Consider the following 21,628-nt stretch of genomic DNA (forward strand, 5'->3'; position numbering starts at 1 on the left):
ATCACATTGCTAATGAGAGACACAAGTCTTTTCCTAGAAGCAGACACATCCTCCCGAGAGGGTGCAATGTATGGAGTTAAAGATTACACCACATAAATTAGTGCTTGATTAGAGGTTGCTTGTATTGTTCACTCCCTGTTTTATTCTCTAATCCAATCAACAAACATACTTTGAAACCTAAGTGCTATCTGTTGGTACAATGGTGAGCCATATCAAAATTGGTCCCTATCCTCACAACAGTTTAGTCCAGTGAGAGTTATTTGTATACAAATAATTATGAGTTGACATAAGTGCAATTAGTGGGAAAAATAGCCACTGATCTCTTTCTCTTTTTAAATTGGGTTGTCCAAAAGGTTCATTTGTTTTTTTTTTATTTTTTTTTTGCAAGTATGTGAAGACTGGTGCTGGTCTGATGTTTGTTACCAGTGTGAGATGATAGAAGGAAAGAAATTGAGTGTAAGCCTTTATAACAATTTGCCAGGGTAATATGGCTGTTGAATCTAATACTAAATAATTGTGCATTATTTTATGTCATTTATTTTATGTTTTTTAGTCATTTATTTTTGTTGTGCTTTTATTGTATGAGTATTTGGGGGGAAATTTGGCCTTTCTTTACAGATAATTTGAGAAACACTATTTTAGAGGATATGATGTGGGGCCCTGAGGGAGAAAATAGAATTCTTTCAATGTATCTTGCTAGAACATTGAGTAGGAAGTGATCTTTCCTTGTTAATTTCAGGGGGAGGAAGGGATGACTATAATGGAGGTGTTTTTGTACAGGGGAAATGAGAGTTGCAAAGTTGGCTACTTCAAGCTGACAACAGCCTGTACCTTTCTAAATGCACAGTAGGACATTGGACCCCCACCCAGTCCTGGTTCCTCATTCCCTTGATATTCTTGCGTCCTGTCTCTGGAGAAGAACATCAATCCTGCACCACCAGAGTGCTTGTGTACCCAGGGTAGGTGACCGGGCTCCTGGCACTGGGGACCAGAGGGAGCTCAAGCCCTTGCCTGTAAGGCCAGGCTCCAGCCGAGTGAGCTCTGTGTTTACATGCCATCTGCTGAGGTGTCAGAGATCACAACACGTGACTGTGAACATTTGAATTTTTTATTTAGACTATTAAAAATGGAAGAACAAAAGAAGGGAAAGAGTAGAGAACAGAACAAGAAGGCCTGGGAGGGGAAGGGAGCAGAAGGGAACAGTTGTTACTGGCAAGCAAAACAGCATGACCCAGTCTCATTCAAAATTGTGTTCTCTTTAAAGAGTGGGCCCTCTCTGTTTCAGGTACATCCCAAGATCTGGTGAGCTGCAGAGGTCACTTGTTCGAGCTTAGGTTACTCCTGGATTCTTTTTGGGGTTCAATTTTTTGAATAATGCTTATGTCTTAGTAAAATTTTAGAAAAATTAGATACAGTCTAGTAATCCCCATCATTATTTCCTGGCAAACTAATCATATGAATGGGGCAGATGGGGAAGGAAAGAGAGAAGAGAGAGCAAGAGAAAGGAGGGGGATGAGAAAGCAGGGGAGAGGACTGTGTGTGTGAGAGAGAGAGGGAAAGAGAAGGGGGAGAGGAGGGGAGGGAGCGAGAGAGAGAATGAATAAGAAATGAATGTGCCGTGGGGACTGATAGAGATGCTGTCCTTGTTTTTTTTTTTTTTCAGCCTTTTTCTTTCTGATTACTTCACCCTCATAGATTTATAGTTTATACATCATTCATATACATGTATGTCTTTGCAAATGTTCTTTTGTGACCTTCGTGAGGCTGTCCTTCTGTCTCACTGAGATGCTTGAATGGGTAAAATGAGAAGAGCAAGGTGCTCTTGGTAAAGAGTCTGACCAACGTGGATTGGAAGCCTAGCTTGGTAATGGATTCGCTGGGAGATTCTGGACAGATCATGTGTCTTTTTGGAGGCCATTTCCCAATCTCTAAAAAGCTTGGGGAAGTGAGTAGGTAAGAAGGCTCTTCTCACTGGAGAGATTAAAGAGAAAGTCTACATAAAACCTGTAGCACAGCAGGGTGGGATCTCAGATAGTTTCCTTTCCCCTTTCTCCCCTGGCACAGTGGCTACCTTGATCTCCTGCTCCCACAGCCCCTTACGACTTGCAACCAAAACTGCATTACTTGCTCCTGTATGGCTCTCAACTGTCCCCAACCCTGGGATCAGTCTCAGCCTAGGCAAGGAAACTGTCACATCTTCCATGGTTGAGTTAACTGGTGCAGGACTCAACGAGTCCTACTATGTCTCAGTCTCACAGGGGCACCTCAGATGCTTGGAGATTTTTGTTTTATTTTGGGGGCTGGGTACTGAATATCTATTGTTGGACCATCTCAACCCAGATCCAGTTTGTGTGTAGTGTGTGTGTGTGTGTGTGTGTCTGAACTGTTAGACAGCTTTGATGGATCTTTCAGAGCTGCAGCTCTGTTTAGATTATAACTAAGGGCACTCAACACCTCTCTTGGCTTTTGCCCATGTGGACTGACTTGAAGTCTGCCTGGTGACTTGATATTCCAAGGCTAATGACGCACTGGTTGTGCTCCCCCACTTACATCCTCAGGGTCCACCCAGCTGCTGTACCTAAACTTTCACTCCAGGCTTTCCCTGGTCCAAACAGACCCTCTAGGAGGGAAGAAATGAGGAGCTGGAAGTCACCCTCGCATGTTTTTCAAATTTTAGTCTCTAATATACCACCTTTGGGGGCTTCCCTGGTGGCTCAGTTGGTAAAGAATCCGCCTGCAATGCAGAAGACCTGGGTTCAATCCCTGGGTCAGGAAGATCCTCTGGAGAAGGAAATGGCAACTCACCCCAGTAATCTTGCTTGTGAAATTCCATGGACAAAGAAGCCTGGTGGGCTACAGTCCAGGGGGTCGCAAAGAATCAGACATGACTTAGTGACTAAACCACCATACCACCTTTACAGTTTTTTTCCCATATAAGTGGATCATCTGAACTATTATTTACCTCATATATTTTCCTTATGTTGACTAAGTTTTTTAACCTAAATACCTAATTTAGCTTCACACAATTGACAGGAGAGTGAATCTTTTTCTAATACACACTTAATATAGATGCAAAACCAATCAGTCTAAGAAGTTTGCTATGTATTACCTAAAATCGTCTCATGTACAAATATACTTTGGAGAACCTTGATCCGGTCTATTTGTTCATTTTATAGATGAACCAGGTTCAAAGAGGTTTCACTGTCACAGGCTAGTCAGATCAGTTCTTGGGACTCAAACCTTCCTCCGAGCTCCTGGTCTAGTGCTTCCCCCCCATTATGCCTAGGTTAGTCTAGGGTTCTGCATACTATTATTGATATATATGAAACAAATCACAATACTCAACATGCCTGGGAATGCAGTGGAAAGGATCCTGATCCAGGACCTTGCCAGGAAAGAAAGAGACGTTACTTGACTGACAAATTGTATACATGCTGGTTACCTCTGGTACTAAAGTGGAGAAACATTTTCACCATAAAAAGAGTTCTGGAAGAGGAAATAACAATCAGATGCACTTATTTGCAAAGCAGAAATAGAGACATAGATATAGAGAACAAACGTGTGAACACCAAGAGGGGAAGGGAGGGCAGGATGAACTGGAAGATTGAGATTGACATATATATATACTACTATGCATAAAATTGGGCTTCCCTGGTGGCTCAGATGGTAAAGAATCTGCCTGCAGTGCAGGAGACCCAGGTTCGACTCCTGGGTCGGGAAGATCCCCTGGAGAAGGAAATGGCAAACCACTCCAGTATCTTTGCCTGGAAAATCCCATGGACAGAGGAGCCTGGCAGGCTGCAGTCCATGGAATCGCAAAGCATCAGGCACGACTGAGTGACTAACACTTTCACTTTTACTTTCATGTATAAAATAGGGGCTCCCCTGGTGGCTCAGATGGTAAAGAATCTGCCTGTAATGCGGGAAACCCAGGTTCAATCCTTAGGTCAGGAAGATCCCCTGGAGAAGGGAGGGGCTACCCACCCCACTATTCTTGCCTGGAGAATTCCATGGACAGAGGAGCCTGGCAGGTAACAGTCCATGGGGTTGCAATGAGTCAGACGTGACTGTGTGACTAACACTTTCACGTTCATGTATAAAATAGACAACTAAGGAGAACCTACTGTATACCACAGGGAACTCTATGCTCTGTGGTGACCTAAATTGGAAGGAAATTAAAAAAAGAGGAGATACATGTTTATGTATAATTGATTCACTTTGCTGTATAGCAGAAACTAACACAACATTGTAGAGCAACCATACTCCATTAAAATTTTTTAAAAAAGAAATGACACCACCAACTGATACAGAATTTGTTAGAGACTTACTCGTTTGCTATTGGCATGTCCACTTCTGCCCTGACAAGATCACATCTCTGGCCTATGCTCTGAAATCTTTTGTTTCTTCCAGGGATTTCAACAAGTTAGTTTTTGCATCCTGTTGTTCATTCTGAAATGTACACCTTGACCTGTGACCATGACCTTGACTTGAAGCAATCACAGAATATCCAAGTCTTCTCATTTCAGGATTGCTACCAGGAAAGGCCCATGTAAAAGCACATGGAAGTCTTTGCCAGATAGATAGGACCCGGTAGCAAAGGGGATGTTTGGAGCTCTGGGGCAGGTGGTTCCGGAAAGCTTAGGTAGGCAGTGTGAGTGTTTTTGACTTTGCATTTGTAGAAGAAGGCAGTGGTTCTGTATAGTTGTTGCTCCAAGATTCAGACAAGAACTTGTTCCCTTGTGTGCGTCCTCAACTTTTGTTCAGCTGGCTCATCTTGAAAGGAAACACCTTCTTAGCTCTACTTACCTGGTTTTGATTATCTAAATGGTATCTAAATTGTTATGGTTTGCTGTGTGTTTATATGTATATGTGTCTTTGGGGTATTTTTATCTGCTTAAAAAATCTGGTAACCACAGAAGAGATAATGCATCTCATATTTTATCAGAGATGAGTAACAATTTCTATCTGTATCGACCATATGAAATTTGATATAGAGAACAGGAGCTTATGGAAACACGTGGCTCGGTGAAAATGGAAAGAAGGCCACTAGCGGAAGAGAAGGAGTGGCCGCTGAAAGTATGGCAAACAAATTCACGTTTTCCTCATCCAGACTGACATGACACTATATATTCCATTCTTTCTGAGGAAATGGACTTTGCTTATTTCTGTAGTAGGCATCATTCTACGGTTGCACAAGTTTGAGGTCTGTGGTAGGCACCCAGCTGACCATTTTCTCCCCAGCCTTGTCCTAATGATTCTCTCTTGCTGTTCTGTCACTCCATACTTTTCCCCTTCCTTCAGGTCTGGTTCTCCAAATGGAAACCAAAGTGCTGAAGGATTGTCAGTAGGATTAGGGAGGCCCAGTTAGAAATCCAGGATGGGCAAGGTCTTCAGAGATCATCGAGTCACCTTCGGCCAACTGAGACAGTCATTGATGTCCTTCGTTCAGGCTCAGATCTTTTAACACAGAAACTGCCTCCAGGACTTAAGCTGGCCAACAGTCTCCAGCTTCAGCTGCCTTCAGGGTTTGCCTCAGTTCTCAAGCGAGAGGTGTGTGCTTCCCAGACAGCTGCCAGCCAATGGCTGAGCAAGGTTGGGGTACAATGGCTTGCCATTTAGGGGCAGAATGGGGGAGCTCCCTGTTGTGCTATCTCATGGTCTGAAGATATTTTTATGAAACTTCCTTCCTTCGCTGGTATCAGACCTGTGTTATGTTCTTCTTTCTTTTATTTTTCACAGGTATAATTCCCAATAAATTGTCTTGTACCTCCACTTATTCTAGACCACCTAACCTGCCTCTTAAGAAATCTGTATGCAGGTCAGGAAGCAACAGTTAGAACTGGACATGGAACAACAGACTGGTTCCAAATAGGAAAAGGAGTACGTCAAGGCTGTATATTGTCACCCTGCTTATTTAACTTCTATGCAGAGTACATCATGAGAAACGCTGGGTTGGAAGAAACACAAGCTGGAATCAAGATTGCTGGGAGAAATATCAATAACCTCAGACATGCAGATGATACCACCCTCATGGCAGAAAGTGAAGAGGAGCTAAAAAGCCTCTTGGTGAAAGTGAAAGAGGAGAGTGAAAAAGTTGGCTTAAAGCTCAACATTCAGAAAACGAAGATCATGGCATCTGGTCCTATCACTTCATGGGAAATAGATGGGGAAACAGTGGAAACAGCGTCAGACTTTATTTTTTTGGGCTCCAAAATCACTGCAGATGGTGACTGCAGCCATGAAATTAAAAGATGCTTACTCCTTGGAAGAAAAGTTATGACCAATCTAGATAGTATATTCAAAAGCAGGGACATTACTTTGCCGACTAAGGTCCGTCTAGTCAAGGCTATGGATTTTCCTTTGGTCATGTATGGATGTGAGAATTGGGCTGTGAAGAAGGCTGAGCACCGAAGAATTGATGCTTTTGAACTGTGGTGTTGGAGATGACTCTTGAGAGTGCCTTGGACGGCAAGGAGGTCCAACCAGTCCATTCTGAAGGAGATCAACCCTGGGATTTCTTTGGAAGGAATGATGCTAAAGCTGAAGCTCTAGTACTTTGGGCACCTCATGCGAAGAGTTGACTCATTGGAAAAGACTCTGATGCTGGGAGGGATTGGGGGCAGGAGGAGAAGGGGACGACCCAGGATGAGATGGCTGGATGGCATCACGGACTCAATGGACGTGAGTCTGAGTGAACTCCGGGAGATGGTGATGGACAGGGAGGCCTGGCGTGCTGCGATTCATGGGGTTGCAAAGAGTCGAACACGGCTGAGCGACTGAACTGAACTGAACCTCCCCTTATATGTTGGTATCTGCTTCCAAAGGACCCAACCAATACATCAATGAACTCCCCACTCCCATCTGAGTTTTATAGCAAGGAAACTGAGGTCGTCAAAGGTGAAGTGACCTACTCAACGTCCCATAGCTAGCTAGTAGCCAAGTCAGTATGACAATCCAAACTTTCTGACCCCTAGTTCAATGCTCTTCCCCAAACTTCAGTCATCCATGTAGCACCACAACTGCATACACCCTAAACAGATTTTGCTGTATCTGTTTATAGCAACATGCTATTGTTTACTTGATACATTTGACAGATAAAAATTTATTTCCTTTGTTGTTAAATCTCTAACCCTGTATGAAGTAACACCATCCATAGAATTTGGATTTTGATGTGCTAGTTTTATGGTTTTCTAATGCATAGTAAATAAACACATTTACCATTATAATAAAAAAAGTTTGTGTGTGCAATATCTAAAGTCATCTCATGTACCATCAGTGATGAGTGAACCCTAGGCAGAGGAGAGGAGAAAGGGAGAGGGAAGAAGAAAGAAAGAGAGGAAGGAGGGAAGGAGAGAAAGCAAAATACTTATGGGTGGGGAAGCAATGGTAAAAATCTGTCAGTAAGCACCTCAGGTACCTTCCTGTAACTTCCATGTTTCCTGCCAAGCCCTGGTCTAACCCCTAGTGAGTCAACAAACATCCTTTACTTATCAGTTACCTAAAAACAAATTGGATGTACTCAGATGTAAATTAAGAATCAAGATTTCTCCTCCCAAAAGAATCAATCCATTTGTCCCTACAATGGACTGAAGTGCTCCACTTTGAGCAATTTATTGGAGAAGAGGCATACAACATTTCAAAGCAGTAGCTCTAATTTTCATCTTACAAAGTGTTTGAGTGCACACACTTCTTAAGAAGAGGGTTTAAGTAATATTTTCTTACCCATTTAAAAAATCGTTATTAAAACAAAATAAGATATTTTTCTTTGATTTAAGAAATCTAAGAACATAATTACAATAATTTCTCACCTTTGTTTCTATTCTTTTGGTTTAAGAGCTCTATAATGATTCTCTTGTGCTAATGAAATAAATTTGGGGCTAGAACTCATATTATGTAATAATTTAATAGATTCTTAGTATCAGTGATAATTTAGCATTCCCCTTTCATTTCAGGGAGATAGTATTATTCAGAAGCACTGCCAAACAGATATTACCGATTTAGAACCCATTTTATAATTCCTAAACCAATTGTCCTTTCAGAGAAAGAAGAGCTATAAACCAACCTTAATGAAATACTAACTTCTAGAATGTCACAAAGTTTAAAGGCATGGGGACTTTGGAGGTAAAAATTCAAGTTGGATTTTACTATACTTAGAAAGGTGGCTATACCCTTTGACAAGATTACTGAATGTTCCTTGTTCAAGCGTACTTTTTCACATCTGGTTTGGAAAGATTTGGTAGTAGACTGTTTCTACAAAGACAAATCCAGTACAAATGTACACATATGCTTGGATTAATTGGGGGAAAGTCTGTTTCTTGTATCCTCTGTTCCTTGTTTTACATTTCAAACCTGATTAAAATGGTTGACATTTCAAATCCAAGTTAAATCTAGGAATAATCAGTGAAGAATCATATCAAATTATTTTTTTTTCAATGAGGAGAGAATATAAGCTTCACAGCTAAAACAGAGACAGCATAGTTGAGACAGGCTATTGCATTCAGGTTTTTGTGTTTATGGACTCATTTCTCCAAGTGTCTAAAAAACACATTAGGCTTCTCTCATATTTCTTTTTGGGATAATTACAGGGGACACAAACTAAACAGGATATAATGCCCTGGAAAACTTGACCTCTGCTGTTCTTACCAGGTTAGCGAGCATGTAGTGGTAACCTCTGGAATGTTTCCCCAGGATCACAACCTGCAGAAATAAAAGATTATAAATATCGCTTACTCAAGGACATTTTTCAATTGCACAATCATTAGGATGGCTACAGCAAATTACTTTTAAATAATCGACAAAGTGTTAGGTCTTTTATACACAGTAAATCATAGTGAATTGGGCCAGGTTGCTTTTTGTTGCATTTTACTTTCAGGCAGAGGATAACAGGACGAACTGCTAATATGAAAGTTAAAAATGTCAACAACAGGGGCAAAAGAAGCTCTCTAAACTTCCAGGTCAGTAGCATCAGTGTCACTTAAAATAGATGGCAAAAGTGATGAAGCTGATGAGCCCTCACCCATGAACTGGATTTCTGTACTTCGCTGCTGAGCCAGAAAATGGGCTGAACTTTGCATACAAATTAGAAAATAGAATGTATGGTACATTTTTCTTTCTTTATCTGGAATGCTTAGGGAATAGAACACACAAGGAATGGGGTTAATGGGATTTTCAGGTTAATCGAGGTTGCTTTGGCTTATTGAAAACTTTTCTAGCAGAAGTGATTTGAGGGGAAAAAACACTTTCCTAAAATGCATGCCTGCCTTTTCCTACCTTAATATGAAAGACTGAACATCTGCACCTCTTTTGGTGCTGACTGTGACACCCTAGGCTGTGGGGGAGGGGATTTTTCCCCTAGGGGACATCTGGTGATGCCTGGAGACATTTTGGTTGTCCTATCTGGGAGGTGTGACAGTGCGCAGGGCAGCCCCCACAACAAAGAATTATCCAGCCTGAAGTGTCAGCAGTTCTGATGCTGAGAAGCCATGCCTTAAGGTCATCACTGTTAGCCTAATTTTCATGAGAAACACTGTATTAACACCAAGGTTTACAGTTCACACAGTGCATTTTTATTATCTGAAAACATATAAGTGGATTGAATACTTTCCAACTAAATGTATCGGTTGGCAGTTGGAAGTTTTTGATGAAATACCTGACATAAGCTTATTTCTTTACAGTTAAGTACAGGAAAAATTCTGGTTAATAAATGATTTTATAAAATGTCATTTTATTGAGGACTGACTATGTGCAGAGTAGTATATGGGAGTGAGAACAGGGCGGGGGATAACATAGAGACACTACCAGAGGCAGACCCAGGTTTTACAGAAGCTTGAAGCTAATTTCACTTTATGCGCCCTCTTCTAGAAAAATAACACAGAAGTATGAATATCGTATTTGGAACGTGTGCAAATAAGGGGCCATTAAACTTCATCATACATTCCTCTATGGACACAGCTGTCAAGGGTCTAAGAACAACTGGAGAAAACAACAATATCATGTACATCTCAAACCAGAACTACGTATAAAGGGCCATAATGATAATATTAAAACCAGCTACCCTTAACTGAGTGCCTAGTATATGTCAAGCACTATGCTAGGTGCTGTATTCCCTGGAACAATTTAACAGCTTAAGTACCATTGGTTTCATTTTGAGATGAGGAATCTCAACCAAAGAGAATTTTTGTAATTTACCCAAGGCCATATAGCTAAGAAATAGTAAAGCTGGACTTAGAACATAGGTCTGTGTACCTCCAGAACCCACTCTTGGCAGTACATTACATGGTTTCTTAATATGTGCTAAATGTCAAATGTCAATAATGACTTTAGGTTCTTGGAGAAGAGGACGAAGAGACATCCATAGTCTGCTGGGAGGGATAGAGGAATGGAAACACATATGTAAATAGCATGCTTATTTTCAGTCATTTCAAGTCCAGAGAGGGAGAGAGCTGATTTCAGTTAATTTAAAATATAAGCCACATATCTAACTGATTATTTATGGAGGGAATGAAAGGTTAATGATTGTCTTGAGGAGGTGATTTCTCACACCGCCATGACATAAAATGAGCTGTTAGGTATCTGCTGGGATGCATTCTTCAGTGTCTGCTGGCAAAAAACATCCTTCTTGGTGACATCTGTTAACTTTTGATGGCAAGTTGGGACCATACATTTGTTGAATTTTTAATTCCCTGACAACCCTCAACACAATAAAATCAGGGGGTTTTGAGTTCTGTTAGAAAAACGAGTCGGATTCCTGAGACATCTGGGAGAGCTTGGAGAGAAATAAAGAAGTGAGCCCAAAGGAAACAGAGTAAGTCTGTCTCGCCAGACACAGGCTTTAGTCTCCTTTGGAGAATCAGGAAGACAAGAGGGAGCCATAGAAAACATAATTATTGTTAGATGAGCCCCCTCAAAGAGAACCCAGGTGCCCAACCTTGTCACGTACTCAGCTTGATTATAGGCAAATCACTTAACTTTCTCCAGCCTCCATCACCTTATCTGTAATCTTGGGCCATGAGCCTGGCCTTTCCTATCTCAGCAGTGTTGTCAGGATCGAACTGAATAACATCTGTAAAAGGGTTTGGGATGTGTATCATGTAATGATGCGGGGCTAAATAACTGTGGAGAGGGGTCCTTTACTAAGATATTGTTTCTGTTTCAGAAAAACTTGAAGCTATTAGAATACCTACTTTAACCCATGCCCAGATGGTCTGTGTCAAACAAACTCACTTATTTGAACATAGCTCTCTCACAGTATTGCCCTTTTGAAACTGGAAGAGATGAGAAAGTTATCTAAAGATAGGAACCTTTAGGTGTCACAGAGACTTAAAGGCTGTAATTATTTCTTCATCTTTACTTTCAGTGCCTTCTTCACTCTTAGCTAACTTACAGTTCCTACCAATCTTGGTTTTCCAGTTCACAGTAAATGAAAAGCTACAAATTGAAGGAGGTGTCTATGGAGAGAGGGGAGTGATGTTAGAAAGAGGTACACTGGCAGCAGAGGAAGTGATGGACTGACTTAAAGAGGAAGGAGGAGTCCGAAAAAAAAAAAATAGACAACATTGTACTACAGTATAATCATGGATGTTCATCCTGAGTGCCTGAGTCATCAGGGTATGGCTTGTTGTGTTCAGTAATTTCTGCTGAAAAACCTGGGGAAATTAGAATACATTTTAGGGAAGGTTTCCATCAAAAATGCTCAAATTCCCAATACCTAAGCTAATACATTTCAACTATCTCAAAATCTTACTTACGTAGGACAGCAACGATCCTATGGATGTGAGCTAAGTGAGGCCTCACTGCCAAAAGTGTCATGTTTCGCTCTTGGTCTTTCCTTTTTTTGAATTTTTGGTGCAGGGCTTGTGGGAAGAAGGGTGGGATAGAAGGCATGTGCGTAATACTGTGCACAAATGAACTAGTTAATGACAGCGGTTCTTGTTCAGTTAGTCTTAAATCTTTTTTCTTTCCATCTGTTACAAACGAACAAGGCATAAATTGTACCCTCAGTTCTTTAATGACTCTGGTAACCAAGAGAATATTCAACTTTGCTTTTATAGCAATTATAATCGCTCTTCCTGAATTAGTTTCAGAACTTCAAGTATAAAAGCCATTTTACAGTCTACTGTGAAATTTCAGGAGGAAATACCCAGTTCCCAAATCCATGTTGTGTATTCGCTGTGCCTTTCTAAGATTTGTTGAAGAAGATGGATGGCTTGATGTGATGGCAGATATGATCAATGCAGGAAGGGAACAAGTGGGAAATGTAGACCAAATTCATTGTTTTAAGGAGATTTATTTTTATGCCCACAGATAAGACCTGAAAGAAAAAAGGGCCACAATCCTCATTCAGTGAGACTTAGACAATAGTTTTATTCACAGAAGAAAAAGCTCTTATATACGAACTCACTGAACCATGCATGTAGCTGAGCATTGAATTATTTGTTACAGAAGTCAGTGAATCATAGTCGACCCACTGCGGGGAGATGTCCCCTTGTTGACACCCCCATCCACTTCTCTGTGAAATTAGGGGCTGGGTATTATTGAGCAGCTAAAAATAATTCAGAAAATGTTGAGTTGGTTTTCTAGAGGCCCTTTCTTTTCCAATTTAATGCTTAATCTGCATAATTTTAGAAATTTGAAGTTAAATTGCTCCATAAGACTACTTGAGAGAGGCCCACAGACCCTTTGGGAGCAAAAGCATCTGTTTTTCTACGCTCACATTAAAAAAAAAAATGTATGTGTGGAAAAATGTCTATGTTTTTTCCCCTTAGATCCATCTGGTATGCAGATTAGGTTATTTGGAGACCTAAGTATCGTCATGTTTGGGTTTTCTACATCAGGCGATCTATGTATAAAGATTGATCTTACTTTGAGTACAGAACATGCCTTGCTGTTCACCTTAATCTGTTTCTCTTTGATTTAGGTATCCTGAGAATGTTTGGAGGGCTGGGGAGAGAGATGAAGCAGGTTTTTGGTGTTAATTTACCATTAACAGATTTAGCCATTATATAGATATTTTCTGTTTAAGAAAAAACTATTAGACCACGTGTGTGTGTGTGTGTGTTCAAAGAGAAGACATTTTTTTTTCAGTCGCCCTCCCTTTTCTGCTTCCTCAGTTACGAGAAGATACTGCTATCCTGTGGCAACCTATCTAATTTCAGCAGATTGAGATTAGAAAAATGATTCTAAAGGAATTAACTTCTGATATATGTAGTAGAAATCAGCCTCAGAATATGCCAGACTTCCCAGAAGAAACCTTCCATCAGATATGATAAAAGCCATTCATTTTCTTGAATGAAAACCCCAAGCTACTAAATTGCTTTAGTCTTAGTAAACATATATCAGAAGTCAATTTCTTTAGACTTATTTTTCTAATAATCTCAATCTGTACACACTGAATGTCAGGAATTCATATTGCAGGCGTCTGACTTGAATAAATGTGCTGGATTAGTGAAGCAGAAAAGAGTCAGTCACCCATACCAGAGTCAGTCCAATGGCGATGGGGAGGGTGCAGATGGAAAAAGAAAGGCTGAAGCTTTTCATAAAGAAGGAAAATGGGACGATAACCGAGAAAGCTCATCAGCGTGTATACTGTCTACAGGGAAAGCTCATGCAGAGAGAAGGCAATTGAATAGGGCATCTAATAAAATGCTAGGATGCGAGGATTAGAGGACAAAGATTTCACCCAAGAACATGTCTTTGGGAAATTTCACTTCCCAGATTTCAATATTACATTCACTGTGACTGAATAGAATATGCAGAAGATTTAAATAGCAGGAGAGGCAAAGAGAACTTACAAATAAGAGGCAATAAATGGCCACAACTAAGTTACAGGAGCAACAGATCATTCTTGCCTGGAGGACTAAGAGACCATTTCAACACATGTTCATCTTGGTGAGAACGCCTCATTGTATTAACCCTAAAACATTATTTCTCAAATTTCATATCCTCAGAAATTTCCTTAACAATTTGTATCTATCCACATACCACAATACTATCATTTTCTTGATATTTATCTCTACAGCTGCTTGTTTACTTAAATTTAGCAGTGTCCAAAGCAATAATATCCATGAAACTACATACAAGAAAATAAATACAACTGTGTGAAAACAGAATCTATTCATCCAGATGTCACTGCAAATCCTCTGGTGTACCGTCAGGAGTAGTGGCAAATATTGCCTTAATGCAGCTGTGTCTTTAGGGAAGAGAATACAGACCATGTCTTCCTGTCCAGACAAAACAAGTTTTATTTGCCTTATGGTTCAAATCTAAAGAGTATCCTCATCTACTGTCAAAGGGTCATGAGTCTTGTTAGGGAGCAAGACGATGGGCAGTTTGGGAGGTAGCAGATAATGCCCAAGACTGCGTACAAATGACAAATGTGGAAACTTACAAAGGCTTTCCTAAGGCAATTTACTTGTACTGCCCCGCCTAGGAAGCCTAGCAGCTTTGATCAGCTAGAGTTCTTGGTCATAGGGCAAATAATAAATACTTAAAACATCTGGACTTTTCCATCAGCCTAACTTCCAGTAAAATGATGAGTTTCCAAATGCTGTGTCTTTTCTTAAAGTATCTCATCTAGAAGACCTTTCACAGCACCTATTTCTATTTGCAATACTCTAGGTTTTTTCCCAAGAGGTGAGGTATGGGTGATTTAAACTAGTATTCAACCCAGAGTAACATAGCAAGAAAGAATGTTAGTTTCTCTTCAACATAGCCATATGTCTGACTTTTGTAGTCTCTGCATTTTGTATCAGCTATCTCCCTAAATCACTGTTAACTTATTTTAAACAATATATTTTAAATAGCAGTGTCCTTTATGCACTTTTATGAAGTTTACTGTCAACTATTTTATGTTCACACTTACAACAACTTTTGTTTTAATATTTACAACTTTATGCTAAATATCAAGTTGTATCTTTTTTCTTTTCTCTGTAGATGTTGTAAAATTGGACCCAAAAGCCCTATAATCTTCAATCTCAAGACCTACTTGAAGGACTGTACAGGTGGTGAGTAGAAGGCTTGGCAGTGCCACTGGATTCGTTACTTGGATTAAAGAAAAAGGAAAGGCATCATCTGGCATAAGGCTGAGTAGTCACTCCAACATGTGTTTTTTTCCAGCCACAACCACTTGGATATGGGTGGGATATTGCAAGACTTCCTTCACTGGCCCAGGACCCACACTTTCCCATCTGTAGATATTTATCAGGATCAAGAATTCTAGTATCTCACCTGAAATGATAGAGTTGAAACTTGTAAGAGTCTAAAACTCTTCATAGATGTGATATGAATCACCCTGAAAGCTTACAAGAAGTATTTGTTAAAGATGCTGTTCTAGAAAGAGCTGTGAACCTTGAAGTCGGGTGGTTCTGGATTCAAATCCTACCGTTTACTTATTAGCTCCATTACACTGTGCAAAACCAAACCATGGACAGTTGGGTAGAGTTTTAGACACCCAGGTTCATCCCAGGATGTTTCTTTAAGCTGGGAGGGGAGAGGAAGAAACATGGGGTGTGGAAAATGAGATGTTCTCCTTCGAACTCCCTGATTTTGCCTCTGTGAGTGCATTTTCTGTCCGTGCAATGCTTCCAACATTTGACACCCTACTCTGGGAAAGTTTCTGATTGCTGAAGGAAGCAAGTAAACATGTCTTCATTTTCAAATAAAAGAAAATATATCTCAGAAACCCAGTGTGCTTCCTGGGCTTTTGGTTTTCAGGATAGTTCCTTACTTGGCAAGTTTCTCTCTCTTCTGGGAGCCATGTCGTTTAAGTTTATCTCAATTTGCAAATGGATGACAAATGATAGAAGCTTAGTTTCTGGGCTGTAAAACACAGAATTCTCCTAATTCACAAATGTGTGGTTTGGTCTTTCACTTTTGCTATTTGAATTTCCATTATCTTCCTCATCTGATAGCTCATGGACTTTTGTGATCACGCTGATACAATAAACTATTGGTAGCTTGAAGTCAGCCATGGTGGAAATATTTATTGGTCTGGCCAAAAAGTTAGTGTGAGTTTTTGTAAGATGGTTTGCACAAGCCCGAATGAATTTTTTGGGGTAATCCAATACATCACAGAAATTAGCCAACACTACAAATTAGGACTCCCCTGCCACCTCACCTTGAAAGTCAGTTTACCTGCACACCACTGGACTCAGAAGTACCCAGTGGATGGAAAGGCTGCTTCTTTTAACCACATTTCATTCATTCCTTCTTTCAGTGAACATTTGTTGAAGGCCTGCTCTGTACTGATCCTGGGTCCAGACACTGGGGAGGCAGAGGTCACCAGAACCTGGTGCCTAGCCTGGAGGATCCCACCATTAGAGTAGGAAAGATTGCCAAGTTAAGGGACAACTATAACCCATCAGGAGAAGTGTGAGAACAGAAATATGTACAGCATACTGAGAATGATTAACTCATAACCTGCTAGAGATAGAAAGGACTTTGTCTCCAACTAAAGAATTTTTTACCTGTGGTTTTTATAAGTGGGAGCCTGACAAACAGGTGACTTAAAGAGAATGCTATTTTGAAAACAAAGAGAGATGTATTTCAGAGGGTGATTTCTCTTGATTTCAGGAGAGTCTTGCTGTTTTACAGTGCTTACACACTAGAGGGAAATTTTTTATTTGGACCAACTATAGGCATTTGTTGTAATGGTAAGCCAGGGCTGGCTCTATAAGAAATTGTGACTGATATGGTTCACTTGAAAAGCTAAGTTAGAAGGGGTGTAAGTGGTTATATGGTAAAGAAAAGGTGATCTGCTAAGAGCAGTGCATCCTAGCTTTGCCAAGTCCAAGTTGTGAAACATTAGGCAAGTTACTTGACCTCTCAGTTTCAGTTTTCTAGCTGTAAAACAGGGAACATAATAGTTGAGAGGCAGTGAAGTAGGGTGGTCAAGAGTATAGGCTAGACTACCTGAGTTTAGGTCTCTACTTTGCCCTTTAATAGCTATGTGACTTTGGGCAGTTAACTTAAACTCTCTGATTCAATGAACTTGTCTGTAAAATGGGTCTATCATTAGTATGTACCTCACAGATTGCAGTGAGGAATACATGAAATGCTGTATCAGTGTCTACAGCTCCTAACACAGTGCCCAATGCTTATCCTACCTATCTTAGTTACATTTTCCTTTCCTTATTGCTACTGCGATGTTTCCCCTATCTATCCTTCTGTGTGACAATCACATCTATCCTTCAAGGCACATCTCATAAGCAGCCTCCTCCATGAAGCCTTCTCTGATTTTATGTCCTCACTCTTAAAATGGAGAGATGTAGTTTCCTGCTGCTATGGGGTAAGGGATTTGGAGAGACATCAGAACTTGCTGTGGAGGGGTATTGAGGGTGCCGGTCTAGATAGCTCTGGGTTGGAGGTACAAGGAAGGAGCTGAGGTTTGCACTTAGAGCAGAGGGGTGAATTGAACTGGGGGTAAACCAACAGCAAGGTAATTCACACTGCCACCTGCCACTGTCCTGCCTCCAACATTGATCAGGACCATGAATTCAAACCACACAGAAAGCACGTCTTGGAAGAAGATGTGTGTGGGGAGGCAGGGGATGGTTCTGCCCACAGACAAAGAAGCGCAGGCCATCACCTAAATTTTCATGCGTAGGCGGCACAGTGTTTCTACCACAGAAGAGAATGGGGGTGGAGGGACAGTGAGAAGGGTGAGAGCAGAAATTCGGCACGGTCAGGAAGATGGATGTCTACACCATTACTTAGGGGTCTTGGATTGCCCCACTCTGACAGTAACAACTGGACTTGGCCAATCTACGCTTCATTTCAGGAGCAAGGAGGCATGGCTCTTCCAGGCTTTCTCACTTGAATTCACAGAAGCTGTGGCGGTAGAGAGAACACTAAGGAACACGATCCACCTTCCTTGGAGGTTCAACCTTGGGGCGGCATGGATCACCTGGGGTGTCTGTGAAGATGCAAGTACCCGGGCACCACTCTTCAGAGAGTCTGATTCACAGAGTCTGGTTTAGCACCCTGGAGTCTGCGTTTCAACACACAGTTGACTGTGATGTGCACTGAACTTAAAGAACTAGCTATCCGTATGATAATAAATGCACTTTGAAAAACTAAAAGCAGGATCGTCCATGACTGAGTCTCCTGAAAAGGAGTATTGAACTTATGGGGTGCACCCTTGGAGAACTGCCCTGGGAAGCCCTGGGCAGGCAGGGGCCAGCCTGAGGACACCTGCGCAGATGCCTGGGAAAGGTGCCAAAGGGGGAATTTCTGGGTAGACCCTGAGACAGAGATTAGAGGACCAGTGGTTTCACTGGGGAGTGATTCCAGGATGCATTGGTAGGGGAGTAAGGGAAAGAAGCCAGCACAGGTGCACAGATGGACAGGGGGGTCTGAGTACCTCTGGGAGTGCTCTGCTGCTCACCCATCTGAAGGGCCAGGAAGTTGAAGTCCATGTCTTTCAGTTCCCATTCACCACTGGCTGGTAGCTTCTGTCAGGAGGATTAATTCCTTCCCAACACATCTGATTTATCTGACTTCAAGTGAGAACAGCACGTGCTGACAATAGGGTGCTGTTGGCATGTATGAAAAAGGCAAGTGCCCAACAAAGGGGGGCACTGGCAGCATCTGCTGTAACTGCAGTGACCTGATGTCACATATGTTGCACTCTGTTATCTACATATTGCTTTCATTTGCATCACTGCAATTGATAAAAATGATGAGGTAGGCAGTAAAGTGTGATGGTGGTGGGAGCGGCCTATGGAGTCAGACTGACCTAGAACACCAGTTTCTCCTCATGGTAGCTGAGTGACCTTGGACAAGTCATTTCCCTCACTGAGCCTCACTTCCCACATATGTAAAGTAGGGCTCATAATGACACCTATTGCATTATGGTTATTGTAAGGCATAAATGCAGAATTCCCAGCAGAGGGCTCGAGATATAAGGGGGCTAAAGCAATATTACTTCCCTTTATGCCTCTGTCTCTGTTTTTTTTTTTTTTTTTTTTGTAAAGTAATTTAATTTATTTTTTGGCCACACCGTGTAGCATGTGGGATCATACTTTCCCGACAGGACAGGGATCAAATCCAGGCCCCCTGCATTGGAAGCATGGAGTTTTGACCGCTGGGCCACCAGAAAGCCCCCATCCCTCTCTCTTTACTCAACTTGTGCCCCCACTGTATGGCACCAATGTGGTACTTAATGTTTCTAACATGGAAGGCTTAAGTACACCCTGGAGAAAAGTCCACATTGCCCATGAAGCAGTCGATCGAAGGTGCCATTTAAAATAATACAAAATCTAGAAAAGTAAAGGGGATGGGCATTGACCAAGTTCAGATGCTGGAAGACTTTCCCCCTGGGGAGGAAGATATCTTTTAGACTAGATGTTGAATGATGCGGGGAATTGTTTTTGGCAGAGAGAAGGGAAGGAGGATCCCAGGTGGGAAGATGCCCTGGACAAGGTCTGGTAGAACAGGACACAAGACAAACATCAACTAACATTTATTGGGCACTTACTCTGTACAAGGCACTGTGGAGAGTGATTTTTTTAACATGTTTTATTTCATCAAATCCCCACCACAACCTTGCAAGTTAGGCACTATTATTAATTCCATCTTCCATGTTAGGAAACTGAAACACAAAGAACTGTTGGCTGATTTGCCTGAGGCCTCATAGGCAGAAAATGGTGAAGCCTGGAGTAGAAATCAGATGTGTCTGACTTGTTGCTAAGTGTGAGCAGCCATAATAATAATTGCTAATCATAAGAGCTATCATGGTTTCTGTGGAATGATCAGCTCCCGCTATGGATTCAATTCAATAAAGACTGAGCACATCCTGTTATTATGTATTATTACCTAAGTGAGGAGCAGTTTTAGCCTGAATCTTTGGAAATTCTCCTTTATTGTGGGGCACCCTGGGAATTTTCCTTTGGTTTCCCCTAATTATTTCTTAAAGCCGTGGGCTTGGTTCGTACGATTATGACTCCAATTTTCAATTCCCTATCAGCATATGACACGAGTTGTCATTGTTTAATCACAGGCTGCACTTGTGATGAATGTTGGATAATCTGAACAAAAGCACAGGAAAACTAATTAGAAGGAACCAAAGGCAAGAGGCTCACAGCCTTGAACAAGAGACTGTGTGAAGGTTTCTAGGACTCAGTCCCTGAAGCTCTGACAATGCATTTTGATCCTTGTCTGAATGCAAATGAACGACTCCATCACATCATAGGCAGTTTGTCACAGTGCAGGTTATTTAGCTGGTTAATTAAAAGTCTGAGTGAGCTGGTGCCTATCTGCACTGGGCTCTGAAGATAACCAAACCTGTGTTCTGACCAGGCAAGTTAATTTAAAATAAGTGACCTCAATTGGGTAATGGCTGCAGGTTCAAATTCAAGAATCGCTATAATTAGTCCCAGATGGATCTTAATTGTTCTTTCAGGAAACAGAGTGATAAAGGGGGAAAGAGAAATGCCCAAGCCTAAAGTAAAGGTTATTTGCCATATCTTTCCAAAAGCAGGGGAACTGACTGGGGCGGGACATAGTTAAGATGGTATAGCAAGACTTCCATGGCTGCTGTCCAAATGTGTCCTTCTAGACATAGAGTGGGCATAGCTCTTTTGGAAACAAGGAGAATTCAGTGCTCTTACCTATGTGATCTCAGGCGAGTTACTTAACCTTCTTATGTCTGTTTCTCATCTATGTAATGGAGAAAACACTATGAACGCTACCAACCTCAGAGGATCGAAGAAGATGCTGTGCAAAACTGCTTTGAAAAAAAAAAAAACACGTAAAGCTCTACAAGGCGGTATTTATTCTTGCTTTAATCCAGGAAAGTTTCCTAATCAGAATTGTGCTTTTAGAGTATATGGGTATGCTAGGCGTGTTCCTCTTTTTACGTTTTCCTTCTACTCTGCCATAAACCAAGTACCTTCTGAACTACACCCCTTGAGAGGTGAGAGGATGACAGTTGGTAGGATGTTCAGCACCATATCTGTGTGATGGTACGTGATGTTCTAATTTCTTAGGAGGTACGCCTGGAGAGCTGAAAGGGATTTCGGCTTTGTGAGTTTTGGGAAGAAATCAGAGTGCACACGGTTAGCGTTTTGCACTACAAAATCAGATCTGTCTCCACTCGTGTTAATATAAATCTTTGACTTGAAATTACGTGCTGGCACAGCACTGCGGTACCACGAGGTTAGTGTAAGCCACAGTGAGAGTGGGATGGCTTTAACTTCTCATTTTTTATGTGAATACTTGGTTTCCCTTCACTGTTCTGATATGTTCTAATTAGCTATCTCTTCCAAAGCTCTGGCAGCCAACAGTAATAAGAATTTGTACAATGATAAAAAATAAGTGAAAAACTCATAACCCAGTACAAAACCCTGGAAGACCAAGAACTTAACCATTTGGGGATGCACAAATGACTGTTTTTGAAGCTGCTTTTTTGGTTCAGATTCCACTTTTTAAAGGGAATTGTACTGTGATGCCCATTTGAGCCCCCCTTAATGGAATATAAGCATCTAAGACAGAGATTTACAACGTATGCTGACTGACAGTAATCACAACTATTTATCCTTTAAGCCTAACCAAAACTCATTAAAGGAGCTTGCTTTTAAATCAGAATCTGCGTTCTGTCTTGTTAGATGAGCCAGCACATAATGGAGTCGTG

At 41.2% G+C, this 21,628-nt stretch overlaps 1 protein-coding gene across 1 annotated transcript in view; it reads right to left on the reverse strand.

The window, feature by feature from the left end:
* The window catches only part of GRIA3 (glutamate ionotropic receptor AMPA type subunit 3), a 308,467-nt gene that overhangs the window by 104,860 nt on the left and 181,979 nt on the right, over positions 1–21,628 (reverse strand). Inside the window, exon 5 of the mRNA XM_068962694.1 lies at positions 8,644–8,697. Coding sequence (XP_068818795.1) covers positions 8,644–8,697 — 54 coding nt within the window. The remainder of the gene's footprint in view (positions 1–8,643; positions 8,698–21,628) is intronic.

This window comes from Capricornis sumatraensis, chromosome X (genome assembly GCF_032405125.1).
Source record: "Capricornis sumatraensis isolate serow.1 chromosome X, serow.2, whole genome shotgun sequence".
NCBI lineage: Eukaryota > Metazoa > Chordata > Mammalia > Artiodactyla > Bovidae > Capricornis > Capricornis sumatraensis.